At 32.1% G+C, this 20,215-nt stretch overlaps 1 protein-coding gene across 2 annotated transcripts in view; it reads left to right on the top strand.

Moving 5' to 3' along the window:
- Positions 1-20,215, top strand: part of RASA1 (RAS p21 protein activator 1) — a 117,030-nt gene that overhangs the window by 45,850 nt on the left and 50,965 nt on the right. The window contains exons 2-6 of one of the 2 annotated variants that reach the window (XM_017656088.3): positions 9,766-9,918; positions 10,907-11,042; positions 11,660-11,730; positions 14,895-15,012; positions 18,111-18,142. In XM_017656088.3, coding sequence (XP_017511577.2) covers positions 9,766-9,918; positions 10,907-11,042; positions 11,660-11,730; positions 14,895-15,012; positions 18,111-18,142 — 510 coding nt within the window. Of the gene's footprint in view, positions 1-9,765; positions 9,919-10,906; positions 11,047-11,659; positions 11,731-14,894; positions 15,013-18,110; positions 18,143-20,215 lie in introns of both variants that reach the window. The other variant, XM_073234377.1, reaches the window with a different exon arrangement.

Raw genomic sequence — 20,215 nt, 5'->3', positions numbered from 1 at the left:
TACTATGGAATGATCAATTTTGACAGGGCCACGTTCTTCAAATGAAATAAAGGCATCCTTAGCAGCTGTGTTGTTGGAACTGGGGAGAAAGAGTTCCCAGAGAAGGGGATATGAGTGTGTTTTCCCTGAATGGGATGGGTGTTGAACAGACAACTCCCAGATCATCATCTTTTTTTGAGTGTCAGCAAGTGGCACAGATTGCAAATATTATTGGAATTCAGAATAAGGGTGGCTGGGTTATTTAGATGAGGGAATAATGTACTTTAGTTTTTCTACTGAGAAAATCCATGTGATCACAAGGTATTATGTGCTAGATGGTTTTTAGAATTAAAACATCACTTTGTCCCAGTGGTCTTTAGATGATTCCTTCCAGGAAGTGGAAATGGGGCCTAAGCTGGAGGCCTGGGTATTCCCTGGAAGGAAGTGATAAAAGACCTCTGGAATGGGAGTGGAGGACAATGTAGGTTGAGGAAGTAGTTTGAATGGCTAGATACATGGATTCCAGTAAGGGGTTTATGACTTTATAGTTTCAGCGGAGGCAAGAATTTTGGCACATTTATTTTTCTCAGCCTCCTGCCAGTCAATGCCTACTGTGTTCAAAGCATTGTGCCAGATGTGAGCCTAGAGAATTGTGAAGATGACAGTGCCCTCAGTATCCTCAAGAACCTTTCAGTTTGATGCAGAAACTGTATTTGAAAATGACTGACTTATTATTGATAATAATGATAAAATGTTATTAAGGTTTACTGGCATGTTAGGAATGCTTTACATTTATTCTTCATCATGACACCAGATAAATAAATATGACAGGTGTGTGACCTAGGTTATGTAAGTGGTGATTCCCTTTTTGTTTTGGAGATCTAAACAAAATCTTCTTGAATATTATACCTGTTTTTGAAGATAGATATTGGGGAGGTAGGCAGAATGAGGTTCCTAAATTATTTAAAATATAAAATATTTTATATGAAAAAGGATGTATTCTGGTTTTCATATTCACTGTATTCATAAATAAGTAGAATTATGTTGCAGCTCTTATGGCTACAGGGAAAGCTTCCTTTTAAACAATCTTTGTGTTTTTAAGGAAGTAAGCTATCTTCTGGGGTTTTCAGAGAACATTTCAATCTGGAGTAAGTATAGAGTACTACTGTTTGATATCTTCTGTTAGAATGCTTGATATGGGAGAGGGTTGAATAACTGCTGTTGGTATAATTATGTTTTATCTACTATTAAACAAGAACTGGCAGCTTGAGAATAATAGCTTTATTTTCCATTTCCTAGGTTAGTAATCAAGCAAATTAAGTACTTCCTAGAAATTATGGTTATCTGTTTTCCTTAAAAGGCAATGTTGATATACAATAGTACATTACAGGTAAAAAAAACCTAATTTAAAAAATGAACAGTTAGGTGATCCTTTGACTTCTATTAATAAAAGTTCAAAATTTTAGTCAGAATCTTCTGTGATTTTTTTTTGGGTAATTCAGTGTGTTTGTAATCTCATGAAAATTTTAAAAAAATGAAGACAGTGGATGTTCAAATCTATTAAAGTAGTATTAAACTAAATTTTAATGGGCAGACTTCAGAGAGCTATTGCTCACTTTATTTGTGCTAGAATGCCTTGAGATCAGATTTATTTATTTGAAAAGAAAAGTTAGAAGGGTATAAATTTAAAGCAAATATGAGGAACAATTATTAGCTTGTGCCTTGGCTCTTCTGCCTTTAGCAGATGCTTTCAGGTATCATTGTTCTGGTTATGGTACCTGGAGAACAATTCTTTCTTTGAATGGTTACTATGATTATCTTATTGAGGGCCTCTTGGTTTCATAATATACTTGAGGAAGTATGAAAAATAGTTGTGGAACCTTTTCAAAAGTCAATGGATAGCTTATTCTGATTCCAGCTAAGCATACACAATAGTTAAATTTGACAATCACAAACATACTTCAAAACCTAAACCTCTTTCTTTTTCATATTTCTCATCTCTAAATTCTGTACTTCTCTCCCCTTTGTGGTGGCCTTTGTTAGGTTCAGTAGCTTGTATACCATTTGATAATGGATAACCATTTGTAGACTTCTGAATTATTAGAGTAAAATGATTAAGCCTATCGTTTAGGAAGAGCCTGTTAGGAAGATGAATCTTCCCATGGTTGTGGAAAGGGTTGGAGCAGTTTTGAGAGGAAAAGAGGGCCTGAATTAGTGTCATCTATGAGGGAATGGAAAAGTAGAGAGTAATTTGTACATTGCAACTCCAGTAATTAAGTTAGAGATGTCATATAGTATTAACGGCTAGAGAGCTAGAAGGAATGAAAGTTGTTCTGAAGTTTTGATTGTGAACACAATCATATGACCTAGATTATATAAGTTTTGGAGATCCTAAACAAAATCTTCTTGAATATTATACCTGTCAGCATATTAACAGGTATAGGAAGGATGTCAGCACCATTAACAGTATAGAGGAATAAAGAGGAAGGGGGTGTTGTATGTCTGTGTGTAGGTAGGGGTCATTACTAATTTTAAATTTGGATATATTCATGTTAAGGTGAAGATTCTTAGGTACTTGTTAACATAGCTGAAGCTTAAGAGGAAAGTCAGGTTTACAGAGAAGAATTTGGAAATCATCCTCATTGAAGTTAGAGTTTGAGCTGAAGAAGTATTGATATTTTCATAAGTAAGAATAAACAGAGAAATATAAAATTCTGAGGGAAAAACCCATAGGAAACAGCTTAATTTTAGGATGACCTTTGCCTAAATTGCATAATCTTTTCACCCTCATTAAAAAAAATATATTATGTAGGAAAAACATCTTGAGAAAGCTTAGAGAGAGAAAAGCAGTGTTTAAAACAGTACCTAAAAAATAGTGGGTGCTTAAAATATTTGTTGAATAAATAAATGTAATTTGGTTGGGATAAGAGGACTTATAGGAGCATAATGGGCCTACTGTGGAGAACTTTGAGTGCTATGATATTAGTACCCCCACGCCCCAATGGGTTATCGCTGGGACCAGATGAAAGGATAGATCTGAGAATATTTTGAACTTTAAAAATGTTCTTTGAGAGAAATATTTGTTTGAGGAACTGAAAGAAGTTCAACAAGTAAGGTTGTAAATCTAGTTTAATTCAGGATCTTAAATTCTATTTTATCTGATAAGATTTTGTAGATTTTGAAAGTTTAGTGTTCTCTTTTTCTATATCTGTATAAAAACTTTTTTTTTTTTTTTTTGCCTGTACTTTAACTTCTGTCTGAGACATCTTTCTCACCTTTTCAGTCCGTTGCTTTCTCTCAATCAGTTGCAACTCATCTTTTAGATTTCCATTTAGCCATTGGTTTTTTTTCAGGAAGTGTATACTAAAATCCTAACACTGATGTTTTTCAACGTGCCCCCATAGTCTAGAATACTTACCTGCACCAGATTGCAGTTGCTTGTTTTGGCTGTATTCTCCACTTGGTCATAAAATTCTTTGTCATGGTGTTTGTTCTGTGGTGTTAACTTGTTTTTCTATCATGTAGCACAATGCTTGGTACATAGTTTGTTGGAGATGAACTAAAGAAAAGGCACTATTAGGTCAAAGTTTGCTTTTAACCTTCATACTGTGTTTTAAAAGTGTATCTTGAAGTACAGGTTAAGAAATGTTTTGTTGCATTAGAAAGCCACTGAATTACCATTACCTCCAAAGTTTTAGCTTGAGCACTGTGAAATTTTAAACAAAACAAAACAGTGTTTATTTTTTTAGTAGATTGCTTCGAGATAGTTTGCAACTATGGTGCAGCAATGCGTTGGACCAAATGGCCACAAGTCATTTCCTTGCCCTCTTTTCATGTACTTAGTTACTGGCATGACAATTAAGATTTGGTATTTTTGAGAAATTAAATTATACAGATGTAATAAGAGATGAGGGTGTTTGGTACAAACTGATGTTAGCTTCCTGCTAGTAGGTATTAAGCATTTTCTTGTTTTTTTTTTTCCCCCCTTCCATCTGGTTTGCTTTTCAAACAAGTTTGATCACTGCATAACATTTTTGGAGTAGGTGTGGCTTTTTCTACACTCCATTGTCTGTTTTCCACATGATGGGAGTTAAGGGGTAGTGAGAACAAGACTGTCTTGGTTGAGTGCTTCTCAATATAAACTTCTCCTATATGAGGACTGTGTTGGTTTCCACATTCACATATTAGATTTTCAGTAAACTGAATTTTTGGGTGGGTAGAACATGTGATGGTGCTAGTTCTTTAAAAATACTTGCATAGAGCTAAAGCTTCTTTGGGACTCTAAATATGTTACCTGTGGCAAAAGGAAATAGAATTTCTACTTTTGCTTTAAGCTAATTTGATTTGAGATATATAACTATATAAACACACACATACTTGATATTTACCTGAACACACAAATATATTCAAAATACCTAACATATACACATGTGATTTTTTCCCTAGTTTAAGTGGTGTAGTTGGTCTAAGGGGTATTATAACTATTCTACTTAGTCTAGTAGTTTGTTCAAGTGAATTTTCTAGTGACCATATTTTAACCTCTGCATGCTAATGTGAAAAAAGACCAAATAAAGTCACTTAATATGTTATATTTACTTTACTTTCCCTTTGCTTTAAAAAGTCAATTTCTTTTTCTTAACCATCAGTTCGGACTGTATGACTATAGGAGCTATGCCTGTTAAAAGGAAATGTGGGCTCCAGGAGATTTATAGTAGACTTAGCAGGTTTATGTCTTCTTAGCCTGAAATAATGAATATAATTTCAGAGAGGGGAACATTGTGTAAGAAAATCCGATTAGCATCGTTGAGAGTTTACATTGTAATCAGGCACACAGAGTACCAAGTGATTCAGGTGACAGAAGAGATTTCTTGGCAATTGGATTTCTGCATATATGTTTTTCTGTTAAGCACTTTGGTGCCTGTCAGAGATAAAACTAAGAGGAAGAGCATAGTAGAAAGTAAAAGTGATCTGCTGGGAACTTCAATTTATGTTTCTGTTTTTGAATAAGGAAGTCTGTTGCTGGTAACACTATTTTAATTGTTTTCTACTGTTGTAGACAGTTTCCATTTAGGATTGTCAAGTTAGTTTTAAATAATTGAGTAGTTTGAATGAAGGTCTGTTATCTGTAGTCACACCGAATTGTTTTCTCATTGCATAGATATCTGTATTACTCTTCCTGGTCAGGAGAGACAGACTAAAAAGCAGAAACACTCCTCTAAAGTCCCTCAAATGTGCTTCACCAATATACAACATATGTTTATAAAAAGCAGTTCTGGGATTCCACATTTAAAAGTAAAATGATTCCTGCAACTTGCACAATTTGTCTCTTTTATTGTTGACCAATTTATGTAGTTTCATCTTGGATGTTAGGATATTTTAGATAAACTGTATAGTTTCTAAGAAAATGAAATCAAGGGACTCCATATCTGCCTGTAACATTTCTCAACAAAAAAAATTACAAAACCAGAGAAGAAAAATGTGTTTAGTTAAATTTCTTTCCCCATCTTCTTTAAAACAGACACAGAAAAAGAGAGGGATATTTTTAAGTAGTAATACATTAGGTATTTTATTATTAAAGTGTTATATCAGGCAAATTGAAGTCACAGTATGCTGTCCTTGCTATCCCTCCAAAGAATATATTCATACTGGGGAAAGAGTAACATTATTTGAGGGTTTCTTTCTAGAATTACTTAGAGAAATGGAAGAATTTTTAGTTTATGGATTCTGTGGTGCCTTCAGCCCCAGTTTATAGATGTGTAATGTTCATAAAAGGAGTTTTGGGAAAAGAAATTTCCTAATAAGATCAATTCTTGAGTAGAAACAAGGATTGGTTTCTCCTGTTCTCTTCCCCACATTAGATGGAAAGTAAACAAGACTGGAAAATAGGAAGATAACTGGGGCTTAGGTGGTCCACAAACTAATCATCCATTATGCAGTAGTCATAAAATTGGAGATTTTCATTGATGAAGTTGTATTACTCAGTATTATAGTCTTTTATATGTTTATATATATATATAATTCATATGTATCTTAAGTCCACTTAATAAAACATCAAGGCAACCTGTGAGGTAGGTACTGTTATTATATGCCTTTTATAGATGAGGAAACAGAAATTAAGCAGTGTGCCCACATTTGTTCAGCCAGGTAGCAGAGCATGTGCCAAAACATAAGCAGTTACTCCAGAGTCTTTACTCTTAACCATTATACCATATAGCTTATATAGTACTTTCTCATTTTTTATATTTTTCTTTGAAAAAGTTTAGGGCAAATAATTTAATCTGATCTTGAGATAGAAATTATTTTCCCTTTTTTACAAGTGATGGTAATGAGGTACGAAATGCAGAGACTTGACTATAGTTATGGGGTTTCTGTGCGTCTTAGTCTCTGCAGTTGGCTTAGTCTCTCTTAAGTTTAGAATGTGTCAGTATACCCATCCTTTAAACTCTGTCAACCTAAATTGTTTTTATGTTTTCAGAATACAAAGCAGTCCTCAAAGGTCAGAACTTACTTATCGGGGATATTAAAAAAGGTTTTTTTTTTTTAAACAATGATAGGGAGGTCAAACTAGACTTCTGAAGTCTTTTCCAACATTATGTTTTATGATTTAACACTTCTCCTTCACTCTGCAAATACTTTTAAAATTAATATTACTATGTGCCAGGTACAGTCTGTGAGTTTTAATTGCCACAAATATATGCAAGCAGAGTAAAAAATTTAACTTAGGTGATGGAGCCCATAGGTATTTGGTAATCTCATTTTACACTCAGATTATATTTATACCCCTAATATGACACTTCAGTTATTCTGTGTGCCTTTGAAGTATTCTAGATACCAGCTGCATTTTAAAAAACTTACTTGAAACCAAGTACCAGCAAAGCTATCCTTAAAGAGATAATAAGGCTTTGACTGTAAAGGCTTAGAAGTATAGTGGGGATGATTAAATGTTTTCTTTCATTTCCTTGTAATGATGCTACTATAATTATTTACAGTCAGAAAGTATAGCATTTTGTAAAATTGAATCTTTTAAATGAATATCTACTAGGGAATTGTCTCCTTAGGGGGGAGTGTCGTATTTTCGGTGTGGTGGTATGTTTTGGAAAGGCATATTCCACATTGTTTTTTATATAAAATGAGTTACCAATTTCAGAAAGTTAAGGTAGATAGTCTGCGTTTTCTTGGCTGTTGGGGTTAAATAGAATCTCTAAAAATTCTCTATGAGAAATTGCTACCTTTGAGACTATGAATCTCCTAGTAGGTGAAATTTTTATGTTTGTATCAAAAAGGTAAGTTAAAAAAAACCTGAGAGACATTGTTTTAAAATAGACCAAGGACTAATGCTCAGTATAGAACCTTTACTTAGGTTCTGTAAATTTGGGAAGTATTTGAATCAAATCATATCACACTGGATTTGTGATTTATTTATAAAACACTTTAGCTGCATATCATGCTATATCCAATTTAAATAAAACGATTTTTTATCTAGTGTGATACTGATTTTTTTGATTTCTAAGTTTTAAATGGGATAAGGATTACCTACTGTATGTTTAATTGGAGTACTTTTTATACTTCAATAGTAACTTTAAGTTTTCTCTGCAGATAAATTTAAAATATTGTTGTTATGATTTACCTTGATAATTTAAAGTAATTAAAATCAATAAAGATAATTCAAGAAATTCTGAACTTTGATAAAGATATTAATTTTTTTTTTTCTAGACCAGCCAGCCGGAAACTTTTAACAGTGGTCTGTTATAACACTTTTTGAGGATTAGATTCAACTACATATGTGCTCACAAGCCCATTGTTGGATAGTTTAATTTCAGTTTCTAATCATAATCAAGAATTGACATTTTTTGTTTTTGTTCAGAGCTTATGAGCTTTTGGCATAAAGGGAATTACTAATATTCACGAAACAAAGTTGTTTTACTTAATGTCTCTCTTGAACTGAATACCTGTGTTAATGCAGAATCTTACAGAAAGCACTTAGATTTAAAAACTAAAAATCACAAATACATCTTCCATGTATCAGTAAAGGTCTTTAGTCAGGCATTTATTAAAAATTAGAAATTAACATCTCATGTACCTCTGTATTGGCTCATAATTCACAAGAGCAAGGAGATTAGGTAAAATATTTTAATCTGGACATTTTGCATAAAAATACAAGTTTAACAAATACCAAGTACACAAAAATAGGGACTTCACTTAAGATTAGGGTTAGGGTTAGGGTTCACTTAAAATTCTTCTTAATTTTGTCTGGCCAGTGTGTAAATCTGAACTGTGGGATAGCCCCACTGCTTTAGGTAGTAAAGAGTGTACTATTCTAAGGATGTCCCATATATTTTTTACAGCCTGAAATTTCAAAATTTTATCCTAATCAGATATCATCAAATTTTAGCTCTTCAAGGAACTTCTAATGATCATTAGTCTAAATTCTTCCTTTTTGGATAGAAAAACAGCTCTTGAAAGTTAAACTGACTTGTTCAGGAGTCTTAAAGATAATGGTTTGAACTGGGACTAGAATTTTAGAAGAATGCAAAGTTGGTTGTTCTTTCCTTCCTTCCTCTAATATTAACAGTCTATGATTATGTATTTACTATTAAGTTATAATGAAGCTCCATGATTAAATTTTTCATTATTTTATCTTAGCCTTATGGACAGACTTCCAAATAAATGGCTTGATTTTTAAAAGACTAAAAACAATTCTGAGAAGTTTTAATAAAAATAAAATAAAACAAAATAAGGAGTCAAGAATAGTAAGTTTCATTACAGCAGTCTTACAAAAGTAGTCATAGTAATACTTTTTGACTTGATTTATGGCTAGATATTAATTATATCAATGTAATGTGATATTAATTATATCACAATAGATATTAATTATATCAATGTTTGTTTTCCTCTGAATGTTTCAAGATAGACAAGTACCAAAGGATAAGTCTGAATGACTAATATATTCAAAGTAGAAAAATATTTAATGACAGTTTGTAGATTTGTTACCATGATTATAGGAAAATTCCAGTCTGTTTGTAAGTATGCTTTATTTATATCTATCCATGAGGCTTTTCAGGTATATATGGATGAAGCTAGAGTTACAGCCGTATAAGTAGATTGTGTGTTGTATGGTAGGTAGAGTATAGTTGAGAGCAGGAAAGTTAAAGGGACAAAGGCATTATTTATTTTCCACATGCTTGTTAAATGAGTTTGAGGAGTTGAGTTCAGATGTGTGGTTAGGGAGTAGATCATCTTAGGACCAAAGGGAATAATCAGCTTCATGTTGAAGTAGGAAATTAGAATAATGGCTTTTTAGAGTGTCATTTCTGTTTTCCTATTTTAGGGCGTAAACACTAAATAAAATTTATTATTTTCTCACAGGCACCATGTACCTTATCATGTGTAGTCTTGGCTCCTAGTATATGGAGAGGCAGTAAATTAGTCATTTGTTTCCATTTGTCCTCTTACTCTTATTTTTCTAAGTAAGCATTTGATTGTAATAGTGTTTGTAACTTGAACAGATAGTCCTGGAGGTAGAGATTTGGGCAGAAACAGAAGAGATTCATATGTGAGATCTTAAGGCCTGAACTTACAGAACAAATTAAAAATTGAGTAAATGAATTTTTTTGAAAGACTGAGAAATTAAAAACAATTGAGTCAAAACTGCAATAACTGGTTCAGTGTAAAATGTAAACATTTAAGTTTTATATAGGTGTTTAAAACCTCTAGTAGTATGTTTTCAACCCCTAATAGTAATTAAATGGTTGGTTTTTTTTCTAATCTCAACTTTTTTCCCCTTAGGTGGTATCATGGAAAACTTGATAGAACTATAGCAGAAGAACGCCTCAGGCAGGCAGGGAAGTCCGGCAGTTACCTTATAAGAGAGAGTGATCGGAGGCCAGGGTCCTTTGTACTTTCTTTTCTTAGTCAAACAAATGTTGTCAACCATTTTAGGTAAGTCTTTATTCCTGTTATGAAGTTTACATAATATTGCTGTAGTATTCATAAGTATACCTGCTTTAATAACATTCAATAAGTCCATGATATTTAAATAATGGAGAAAGATTTGTTTTCAGTCAAATGATTTAATCAGTAATTTAGAGTAGATATTATCAAATGTTTACATTTTCATTTAGCATAGTAATGCCCAATACTAGTATTTTTGATCTCAAGTATAATAATCACCTGTAAAAAATAGAAACTTTGAATGGAAAGCAGAAATAAAGGAATGCATACTTTTAGACTATGGCATAACAGAAAATACAGGAAGTGGTATTTAAGAGCCAAGGTGTGTGCTCTTTAATTCGTTTTACTTAACAGTTCTGAAACTCCTTGCATTCATTGCAGTTAAAGAGGCATGTAGATTTTCAAGTAAAGACAATTGAAATCTGTATGTATGAATATATGTACATATATTATTGTATTTGATTTCATATTTAGGAAGACATTGGAAAAAACGTTATTTAGTGCTTATAAAGTTTACCAAGATGTTTGTGTACCCTTGACTTTTAGATTTTAAAATAAGCTGTAAGAGTACTGTGATATCACATGTTCAATATGAAATTGTTATTATCGTCTGTAATTATTTCAAGAGATCTGTAAATTCCTTTTAGTCATAGAAAACTTACTAAAATTGCTATTCAGTCTTCAATATGGAAAGTGAGAAGAAGTATCTGAATAGTGACTTGGAAATATTTTAATGAATTATGTAATGGAGGTTTGTAGGTCAGATATATGCTTCACATAAAATGCCTAATATATTTATTAAAAAGTAACCTCAAGTAATTTGCATATGGTGAAGACATCAGTAAGTTGTATTATAATACAAGGATTCAGTTAAAGGAAAAGAGTTTGAAAACTGGATTTATAATTGCTAAAGAGCTTAATATTTCAAATTGGCTTTAAGGGTTTTTCTTATACTGTATTTTTCCTGTACAAATAGGATTATTGCTATGTGTGGAGATTACTACATTGGTGGAAGACGTTTTTCTTCACTGTCAGATCTAATAGGTTATTATAGTCATGTTTCCTGTTTGCTTAAAGGAGAAAAATTGCTTTATCCAGTTGCACCGCCAGAGGCAAGTAAAAGTTGAATAAAGTATCTTTCAAAACTGTTATTTCACTTTACTAATGGGGTTAACTCTTGTTAAATGATAATGTTTACCATAATTCAAGAAGTATTTGTTGTATGAAATTTTTAATTCTGGTTGTAGTGTCAAAGCAACATAGACAGCTTCTTAAAAAAAAGTAATTTTTCTGTAATTTTGTATTTAAGTTACTAGATTTTTTATAGTACTATATGGTGATAGCCTAACAAGTATTTTTTAATGAATGAGGAGTAATTGCTGATATCATAGTGCTAATGCTGAAGTTGCTGCAGGATTCTGAAATGCCTACTACCTTATTAGAAAAAAGTTAATTTATACATTCTCTGTAGTTTGTTTAAAATTAAATAACTTAAGTTACTTGGTAAAAATAAATTTGGCTATACTGTTAAAAGAATTTCTGTAAAACCAACAAAACAAGGCAAACATTTCTAGGCTTGGGTTTTTATAGCCTAAGTGAAAGGTAGCTTGAATGATCCTATGAAGTTTATAATGTGGATTTTTATTGACTTTATGTGGAAACACATGATTTGACATTGACATAAAAAGGTTTTTTATCCTTTATAAAACTTTTTTTTTATGGTTTCTAGCCAGTAGAAGATAGAAGGCGTGTTCGAGCCATTCTACCTTATACAAAAGTACCAGACACTGATGAAATAAGGTATGTATAATATATTGTCATTAATGGGCATTTAAAAGATTTTGAAAATTTATTGTGCTTGGACTTAAGGTTGTGGAATTTGAGGAAATAGCATACAGCAAGGTAAAAGTGCCTTTAATATTGAGTCCATTGTTCCTGTACTTCTCTGTTGACTTATCTGTTCAGAACTGTGGATTTGAATCAGCGGCCACAGTGAAGATGATAGGAGAAATACTTAGCTCTTATTAGGCTATCTCTGGCAGAGTAAGAAGAGTTGTTATATTCTATTCTCTATTTTAATTTTTATTACTACATGACATTTGTTTCTCAACTGTAAGTGCTATTCAAATGATGATTAAACTTATTTTACATAATGGGTGAATAATTTTAAGTGTTATTAATGGTGTAGAACTGTAGGACATGATGTTTTAGTTATTTTTATATTTATAATTTGTTTTTATATATGATTTGATGTATTAGATAATTCAGTGATTATAAAATTAGTATCTTTCTATAAGCTATTTAACTTTCCAATAGAAAATTTGTTTCTCATAGATAAAATCTTTACAGACTCTGAGTATATACCTCCTTGAAACCAACAGCAGCAATTAAGATATAGTACTAACTTTTTGGGGTACTAAAAGTTCTGGAAAAATAGTATTTAAAAAAATAAAGATTTCAGATATCTAGAATCCCTAAATAGGAGTTCCCATTTTATATGATTGTCAGCAAAATAATGACTCCTCATCTAGTTCTTAATGGCACTCCTTTATTTGTGATGTAACAGGAAAACCCAATGAAAGAAAGAGAAGGGAGTTGTATACTATATAGAAGAACAGCACAGTGTACTACAAATTCAGGAGCTACGGATAATTTATAAATTCCCAGTGGGATCATCTAGGACAGCAGAGCCCAAGGTGTGATCTATGTACTCTTGGCAATCTTTGAATACCCTTTCAGAGGGTCATGAGATCAAAACTGTTTTCATAAAAATACTAAGGTCGCCTTTTTCACTAAGACACACTGATGATAGTAAAGCAGTATTGGGTGATCAAACTGCTGGTGTCTTAGTGCAGATCAAGGCAGTGTTCTTCACTGCCACACACTTGTAGTTACACATGAAAGGCCAGTTTTATTTAAGAATGTTCTTGGTGAGACAGTAAAAATATTTATTTAACTAGCTCTCGACCCTTGACTGCCCATTTTTTTAATGTTCTGTGTGATGAAATATATAAAGCAGTTTGCCATGTGCCAAAGTTCAACATCTTGAGGAAAAGCACTGAGTTGAGAGATTAACTAGCTGCTGCTTGTTGAATTTTTGGTGTAATATCATAGCATATCTGTAAATATCGGAAAGGCCATTAAAATATTCATCCCTTTCATAACTACATACTGTGTGACACTGATTTTCTTCATATACTTTAAGCAAAAAACCATATAGCAACAGATTGAATACAGAAATGGATATGAGAATCCAGCTGTTTTCAGTTAAACCAGACATTGGGATTTGTAAAAATAGAAAACAATATATTTTGTGATATATTATCACTAAACTTGTTAAAGTTATTTTTCATATTCTTTGTTACCACATAATGGGGTATATTATTATTTTTAAAGGAATTAATAAGTATTTAAAAACATTTATATTTCAAATTCTAATATGGTCAAGTATCACTAGACACAATCATATAAATAAAAGCCTTTTAGGGTATCACCTTTTAAGAGTATAAAGGGGTCTTGAGAGATCCCCCAAAAATTGAGAACCAATCTGTGAAATTTTAAACAAGAATTTCTTCTTAGAATGAGTAAATTTTAATTTGATGTAAACATGTATGGAATTCTGAGTCTTTTTTAACTTGTATATACCTATGAAGGATTTTTTTAAGGTAAAAACATCTGAAGATTAATGAGATTTAATAAAGCATTTTAATCTCTTTTAGGGAAGAATACAAAATAATGCAGAATGAATCCTGTGACTATGTTGTTAGTGTTAGTAAGCTTTTTACTTTCTAAAAAAGGAGTAGTATTGCAACAATAACAAATCAGGAATTTTTAAAATATCTCTTATGACAGTTTTAAACTAAGAAATGAAACTATGAAACTTGTCATTTCTCTTTTATTGTAACTCCTTTTTTACTCAGTCATAATTTTTTTCTTCTGTATATTTATTTAGGTGGTTGGTTCTAGAAAGGAATAATTTATTGGTTAAGTGGTAATATCTATTGCTGTTCAGTTAGTGGTATGTTAGTCACTGTTAAAAAGGATTGTAGAATCAGAATAGAATGTAATATTCTGTGCTTATTCAAATAGAGTGCATCTGAAGTGTTGTGTACTGTTTCTGTTCTACGGTTTCTATTGTTGAACTTGCAAAGGTCTGAGAAGAGAGGTAGTAGAACATGAATATTAAGACTAAAAGGAAATTGATCTTAAGAAATGACACATATGGATATAGGATCAGTGGTAGCATCCAATCAGTCTTGAAACCCTAAGTGTTCAGGTTGCTCATTCAAGCCTAAAAAGAAAAGTTCAAGAAATTCTTGATGGTTTTATATTGATGACATACATCAACAACTGAACTCTTCCTGTGATTGTGTGGAGAATGAAAATGCCTTGAATCCAATGAAAGGAAACTAGGTTGTGTATGCATCCTTCTAACCAGAAATTGGTACTAAAAAGAATATGTATGCATTCTCATACTGTATCTCTTGGTAATACTTTCAGAGAAAGAATACTATACTTGTATCACAGATGTTTGAGTGAAATAACGTTTTGTTAATTATTTTAAGCATCTTTATGATAAGGCTAATTGTGCTTACTTAAAACTTTCTCTAAAGTATATCTTATATATATATATAATGAGTTTTTTATGTTTATGGTCTTGTATCTTACATCCGGAAGAGTAGTAACAATGAAATGTAAGTCTTTAAGTTCAGTTTTCTTGGAGTTATATCTCAAAGATGTAGATAGTACAGGTACTATTATTAAACCTATTTTACACATGAGGAAATTAAGATTCAGATTTTTAAGTGTCTTCAGTGTTTTACATGTAGTAATACCAGAAACAGGGCAAAAATAGGGTATTTGATTTTAATCTCTTACATTTTTCAATATATTGTCTCTGTGGTGGTGGTAAATTATTACTCAAATTTCCATGCTTATAATTTTAATGTAATTGCTATTTTCAGTTTCTTAAAAGGAGATATGTTCATTGTTCACAATGAACTAGAAGATGGATGGATGTGGGTTACAAATCTAAGAACAGATGAACAAGGCCTTATTGTTGAAGACCTAGTTGAGGAGGTGGTAAGTTTTGTGCTTTTCTTCTCACTCTCAGAATTACGAATATTTTGTAAAATTTTGGAACTTGCCCATAATCATGGAAATTAGCTGTGAATACATTTCTTTTATGATAAAACCTCAATTCATAGGTATAAGAAATTTTTCATTAAAATGTATTTGTTGTTACTAAATGTTTTTTATTTATGAAGAGATAACCATCCTAGCATGTTTAAATCTGTAGTTACCAATTTTTGAAAAGTTTTCATGAGTTTCTAAGAATTAGAATGTATTAACATTTGTGCTTATTTGTATCCCTTTTGGCCTTCTTGGTCTTCCCATAAATGATGTTTTGTCAGACTGACCATGGAATCTCAAATAGTTGCATGTTTGCTTTCAAATTCCTTATTTCCCAAATATATGTATAATTTTCTAGTAACTTTGAAAAAGTTATATTACACTTGTATTACCACATGGTGTTCTACATTTTGAGTATTTCTTGTTTTCATTGTCATCACATAATAATACATTATCAGTAGTCTTATCACATAGTATGATTAATTGTGTTTATGCATTTTTAGGTAGCAAGTCAGCCTTTGAGAAGCATTTGCATTTCAGAGAGAGTACTCAGTATCACTGAAGCATATTAAACATTATATTACAATTCTGGAACTTGCCCTTCCCTTTTGCATTTGTCCAGTGGGGATGGAATGTTTTTCTGTTACCTTTTACACTCTTCAGAGCTCCTGTTGTTAAATTATGCCATGAACCTGGTAATATGCTGAAACTTGTGCTCTAATTACTGTTCCAGAAAGACAGCAGTGAACAGTGGAGAATATTTTTCTTTGCTATTAATTCTCTTGTTTGTGTATTCTGACAGATCTTGTGTAGAGGAAAAGTGGGAGGAATTGAGGAAATGGTATAGTCATATAGTTACATATTTACTTAGTGGAAGAGCTGAAATTGGAATTTGTATATAAATTTTCTTTATATCTTAACTCTGTATTCTACAGGAGAGAGATTTATTCCATACAGGCAAGAAGTGTTCAGGCTGAAGAATTTTACCATCTGTGCTGGTTTTACTACAGAATTTCTTGGTTAAAACTTTTATGTTGGATTTTCTTCTCCCTGCTTTAATTCTCCTGCCCCCATTATTCTGATTATTTAAAGGAATTACAGCACAGTTGAACTTTCTCAAGCTTTTAGAATTCTAGGTCAGATTTAACAAGGTAAACTTTGATAAGAATAAGTGAATGTTATCCAGTGAGTACAGAAAAAAACAGCCCGATTTAAGATAAGGAGACATGACTTAAAGGGAAAAAAAAGAACAAGTTAACAATTCAGTGTCAGTTAAGCAGTGATATGGCTGTTAAATATGAATATAAGCATACTTTGAATTAACAGTGGAACATTTCCAGGTTAGTTATAAACTTCTAAATATTAGAGTTTTTACTCTAATATTTAGAATAAGTTTTTATAACGATCTTCATTAGAACATGTAGTTTCTTATAGGTTGAAAATCCGTTTAGATGTCTAGATTTCAGGCATTTGGTTGGTGTTTGGATTTCCCATTCTAAGATTCTAATGACTGTTCTCCAAGCATATTTATACTTTTATGCCTTAACTCTAGAATATAAGCTCTCTGAGGATTTTTGTCTTTAATTCAGTGACATATCCCCATTGCCAAAAATAGGACCTGGCATTAGCAGGCATTTAGTAAATGCTGAATGAATGAATGTCTCTGTGTCAGTATTTTTCTCTTTCTTGACCCTCCTGCCCTGCTGAACTGTCTTGTAAAACTAGATTCATCTTATCACTTCAGCTCAGATGTCACCCCTTCTTTCACAGTGGTTTTATGCCTTTCTTAGAATGCTAAATTGTTTCCTCATGTGTTTCCATAGCATCTTGTTAATTTTACCTTACATTACATTGTATAAAATAAATTGTGTAAACTCTTCTATAGAGGCTAATTCCTTTTGGGCAATGATAATGCATTTTGTTTATGTAATTTTTGTTCAGCATACTGCTTGGTAATATAGTAGGCATTCGGTGAGTTTTTAATTTAAGGTATTTGATGAATGAGGACCAAACTGAAGAAAATTCACATATAGTTAGACTGTCTGCTCTTTCCTTCATTATTCAATGAAAACTCAGTGGCAGGTACTGTTCTGGGTATTAGGAGTACCATTGAGCAGGTATTCAGTGAAAATTTTATGCCCAGTATTGTGCTAGTGTGATGGATGTGAATAAAGAATGGCTGAGAGCTTAAGATACTTAAAGGCACTATAATGGAATTATAATACTAGTGTATCTTAAAAAATAGAAGTATCAAATAGAGTAAGGTAAAGTTCAAAAGATGGTAAAAGAAGGGTGTCTTTTGTATTCAAAATAAAAGTTACTTATACCTATTTACATTTTAGGGACTCAGTGTCTCACACAGGAGTTAGTATTTGAGAGATCCTCCCTAGATAGTTTAGGTTTTAACTAACAGGTAGTAAGCACTGAGTGGGAGGAACATTTTAAGTCATAAAGAACAAAGCTACAGGGGTGGGAGGATGCAGATTAGCTAATAGGTAGTTATGTGTGACCATGCTACAGATACCTAGAAGACTGGTAGTTTAAAACAGGAAATATAGAATGAGTCACTTGATGTGGATTTGGGTCGCAAACTGAAGAACTTGTAGGCAGTAGGGAGGCATTAGAGGTTTGGTTTAAAAAACACTTTAGAAAAGATTTAGTTTTCCTTAATGCAGGGCAAAGTTGCAGTTGAAATTGATGAATCCAGATTGGAGTGGTGGGGTAGGGGGGTGGGTCACAGAGGTACTTTTACTAGTTGGGCTATTGTGATAGTTGAAGAAAAGGGAGGAAAAAATAAAACAATGAAAGAAAAATGGGAAGAAAAAGGAAATAGAAAAGGTAGGAAACAGGCAACAAGGGGAGAAGAATAGTGAGGGAGAGTCCTGGAAAAACATTTCTTGAATGGAAACATCTTTTCTTATGTATATATGAATAAATAAACAGACTGGAGATACGTTTGAATTAATTTTAATAATTTTTAAATTAATTTTAATAAAAACATTAATAGTTAACTATAGAAAATACTGTCTTAATGTCTTCCCCTTTAGGGCCGAGAAGAAGATCCACATGAAGGCAAAATGTGAGTTTGTGTTAATTATAAAAAAGAAAAAAATCTATTGTAAACCTACTAATTGGAAAACCTTAGCCAAAATATATTTTAAAAGAAAATTGAAACTTGGGCTGACCTAGAAACATTTTTTACTTAGCTCAGAAAGTGATGTGTAATATTTTCTTAAGGACCCAGTGATAAAGTCTTACTTTAAATAATAAAGATCGCATATATTTATATATATATATATATATATAAAACTCTTAAATCAACAAACTAAAGACTTTTTGACAAACATTATATTAATAACATTATGAATGTCATGATTCCTAACATTTCTCTTTATTTTGATTTATTCATAGTATTTCTGATTTTCATCACCACATCTTTTATATATTTTATGGTTCAATAATTTTGGTCAAAGAGTTTCCCCAAGATCTTGGTTCTTTACTCTGTTAAGGTTCTGTAAGAACTTTCTTTTCATAATCTTTTCAGGCTGATTTTGAGTATCTTGTAAAGGCTAATTCAAAGACCAGGTATACTACATTTACACCTAATTATTACTACACCTACACCCCTACTATGCCAAATTCTTCTCTTCTAGTCTAGAAGTTATGAGCTATAACCAGTAATCTTTTACAGGAAATGATTCTATGTGGTGTTTCAGCATTGCTCTGATTTTATTATTGTCCTAGAAGATCTTTTTAGTGTCTTTTTCATCCCTTGTGACATTTATTTGTATATCAATTTTCTTTATATCTTAACTCTTTATCTCAGTTCTCTTTTACTCATGTTATTTTAATAGGCTGTCATCTTCTAGTATCTTTTCAGTGGAACATTTTTTCTTACCCTCCTGTCAGTATTTATGGATGGAATTTAAGGCTTGCCTCTCAAGTGTTTGCTTATTTTATTTTCTAACCTTTAAACATGAAAACATTAAATTGAATACTCCACTTTCAGTCACTTCATTTAATTCCCCACCCTTCCTTAAGTGGAACATATGGGATATTTTCCGAGTTCATTTTCCTTATTGTTCTATGAAGCTGCAAAATGCTCCATCAGTGAGACTGTCTATTAGTTTGAAGTCTTACCACTGCCTATATCAGGAGTCACAAATACTAATTAAAACTTGGAAGAGGCATACAGATAATAAGCAAAGGAAGTGGGTCATGTGTTCTATTTGTATTTTTCCCAAATTACAACAATCTTTGTCATACTTATTTTCCCTCTTTGATAGAAATCAAGGCATGGAAATATTTCCCTACTGTAAGAAAGCAACACCTGAACTGTGTTGATAAATGGCAATTAATATTCTCTCTTTGTATTAGGGAAGGTGGTAGGAAGTCAAAAACTAGAAATTGATTGCCTGCAGTAAGGTGACTTCTCTGTCTAATTCATGTGTGAAAAGAATGAGTCTAGTGTGAAATTCTCCTGATTTTCAAGAGAAGCTAGAAATTGATACTTTTACCCTTATTTAAAATAGTACCATACATTTATTTAAAAAGAGAAGAAAAATTATAGGTCAAATGCCAGTAAACATTGAAAACTACATCTCGGTTTCTCATAGCATAAAATGACACTTTCACCAGGAAATCTTTCTTTCTTTAATACCATTGTGATTGTTCCATGTTCTGAACTGTATTTTTTTCTACTCATTTGATATTTAGCATAGGCTTAGTTTGCACTGTTAGTTTACGAATTTGTCAGCTCTAATTTCTTACCGTGAACTCTATTGAAACATCCTCAGTGACATCCATGAATGCCCTCGAAACTAAATAGATGATATAATTTTAGCTGTTCCTTTCCAGCTCCCTCATTTCATTATGTAGGTCCAGTCCTGTTAATTTTATCTCCCAAAATAGTTCTTAAATGTGTACCTTCTTCTCAGCCTTAAACAGCCAGGTTCTAGTTCAGTCCCTTTTTGACCAGGACTTGGTGTGGCAATAACGTCAAGTTGGTCTTCCTTGATGCTTTAATCTTCTCAAGTTCTGTCCTTCATTAGCCAGAACAATCTACCTAAAACACATATCTGACCATATCACTTTTTCACTTAAAATTCTTAACTAATTCTCTGCCATGTTTACCTTAGCAGAACCTAAAAAA

This window comes from Manis javanica, chromosome 1 (genome assembly GCF_040802235.1).
Source record: "Manis javanica isolate MJ-LG chromosome 1, MJ_LKY, whole genome shotgun sequence".
Classification (NCBI taxonomy): Eukaryota; Metazoa; Chordata; class Mammalia; order Pholidota; family Manidae; genus Manis; species Manis javanica.
Note: the sequence above shows the minus strand (reverse complement) of the source record. Positions and strands in the feature narration are given on the sequence as shown.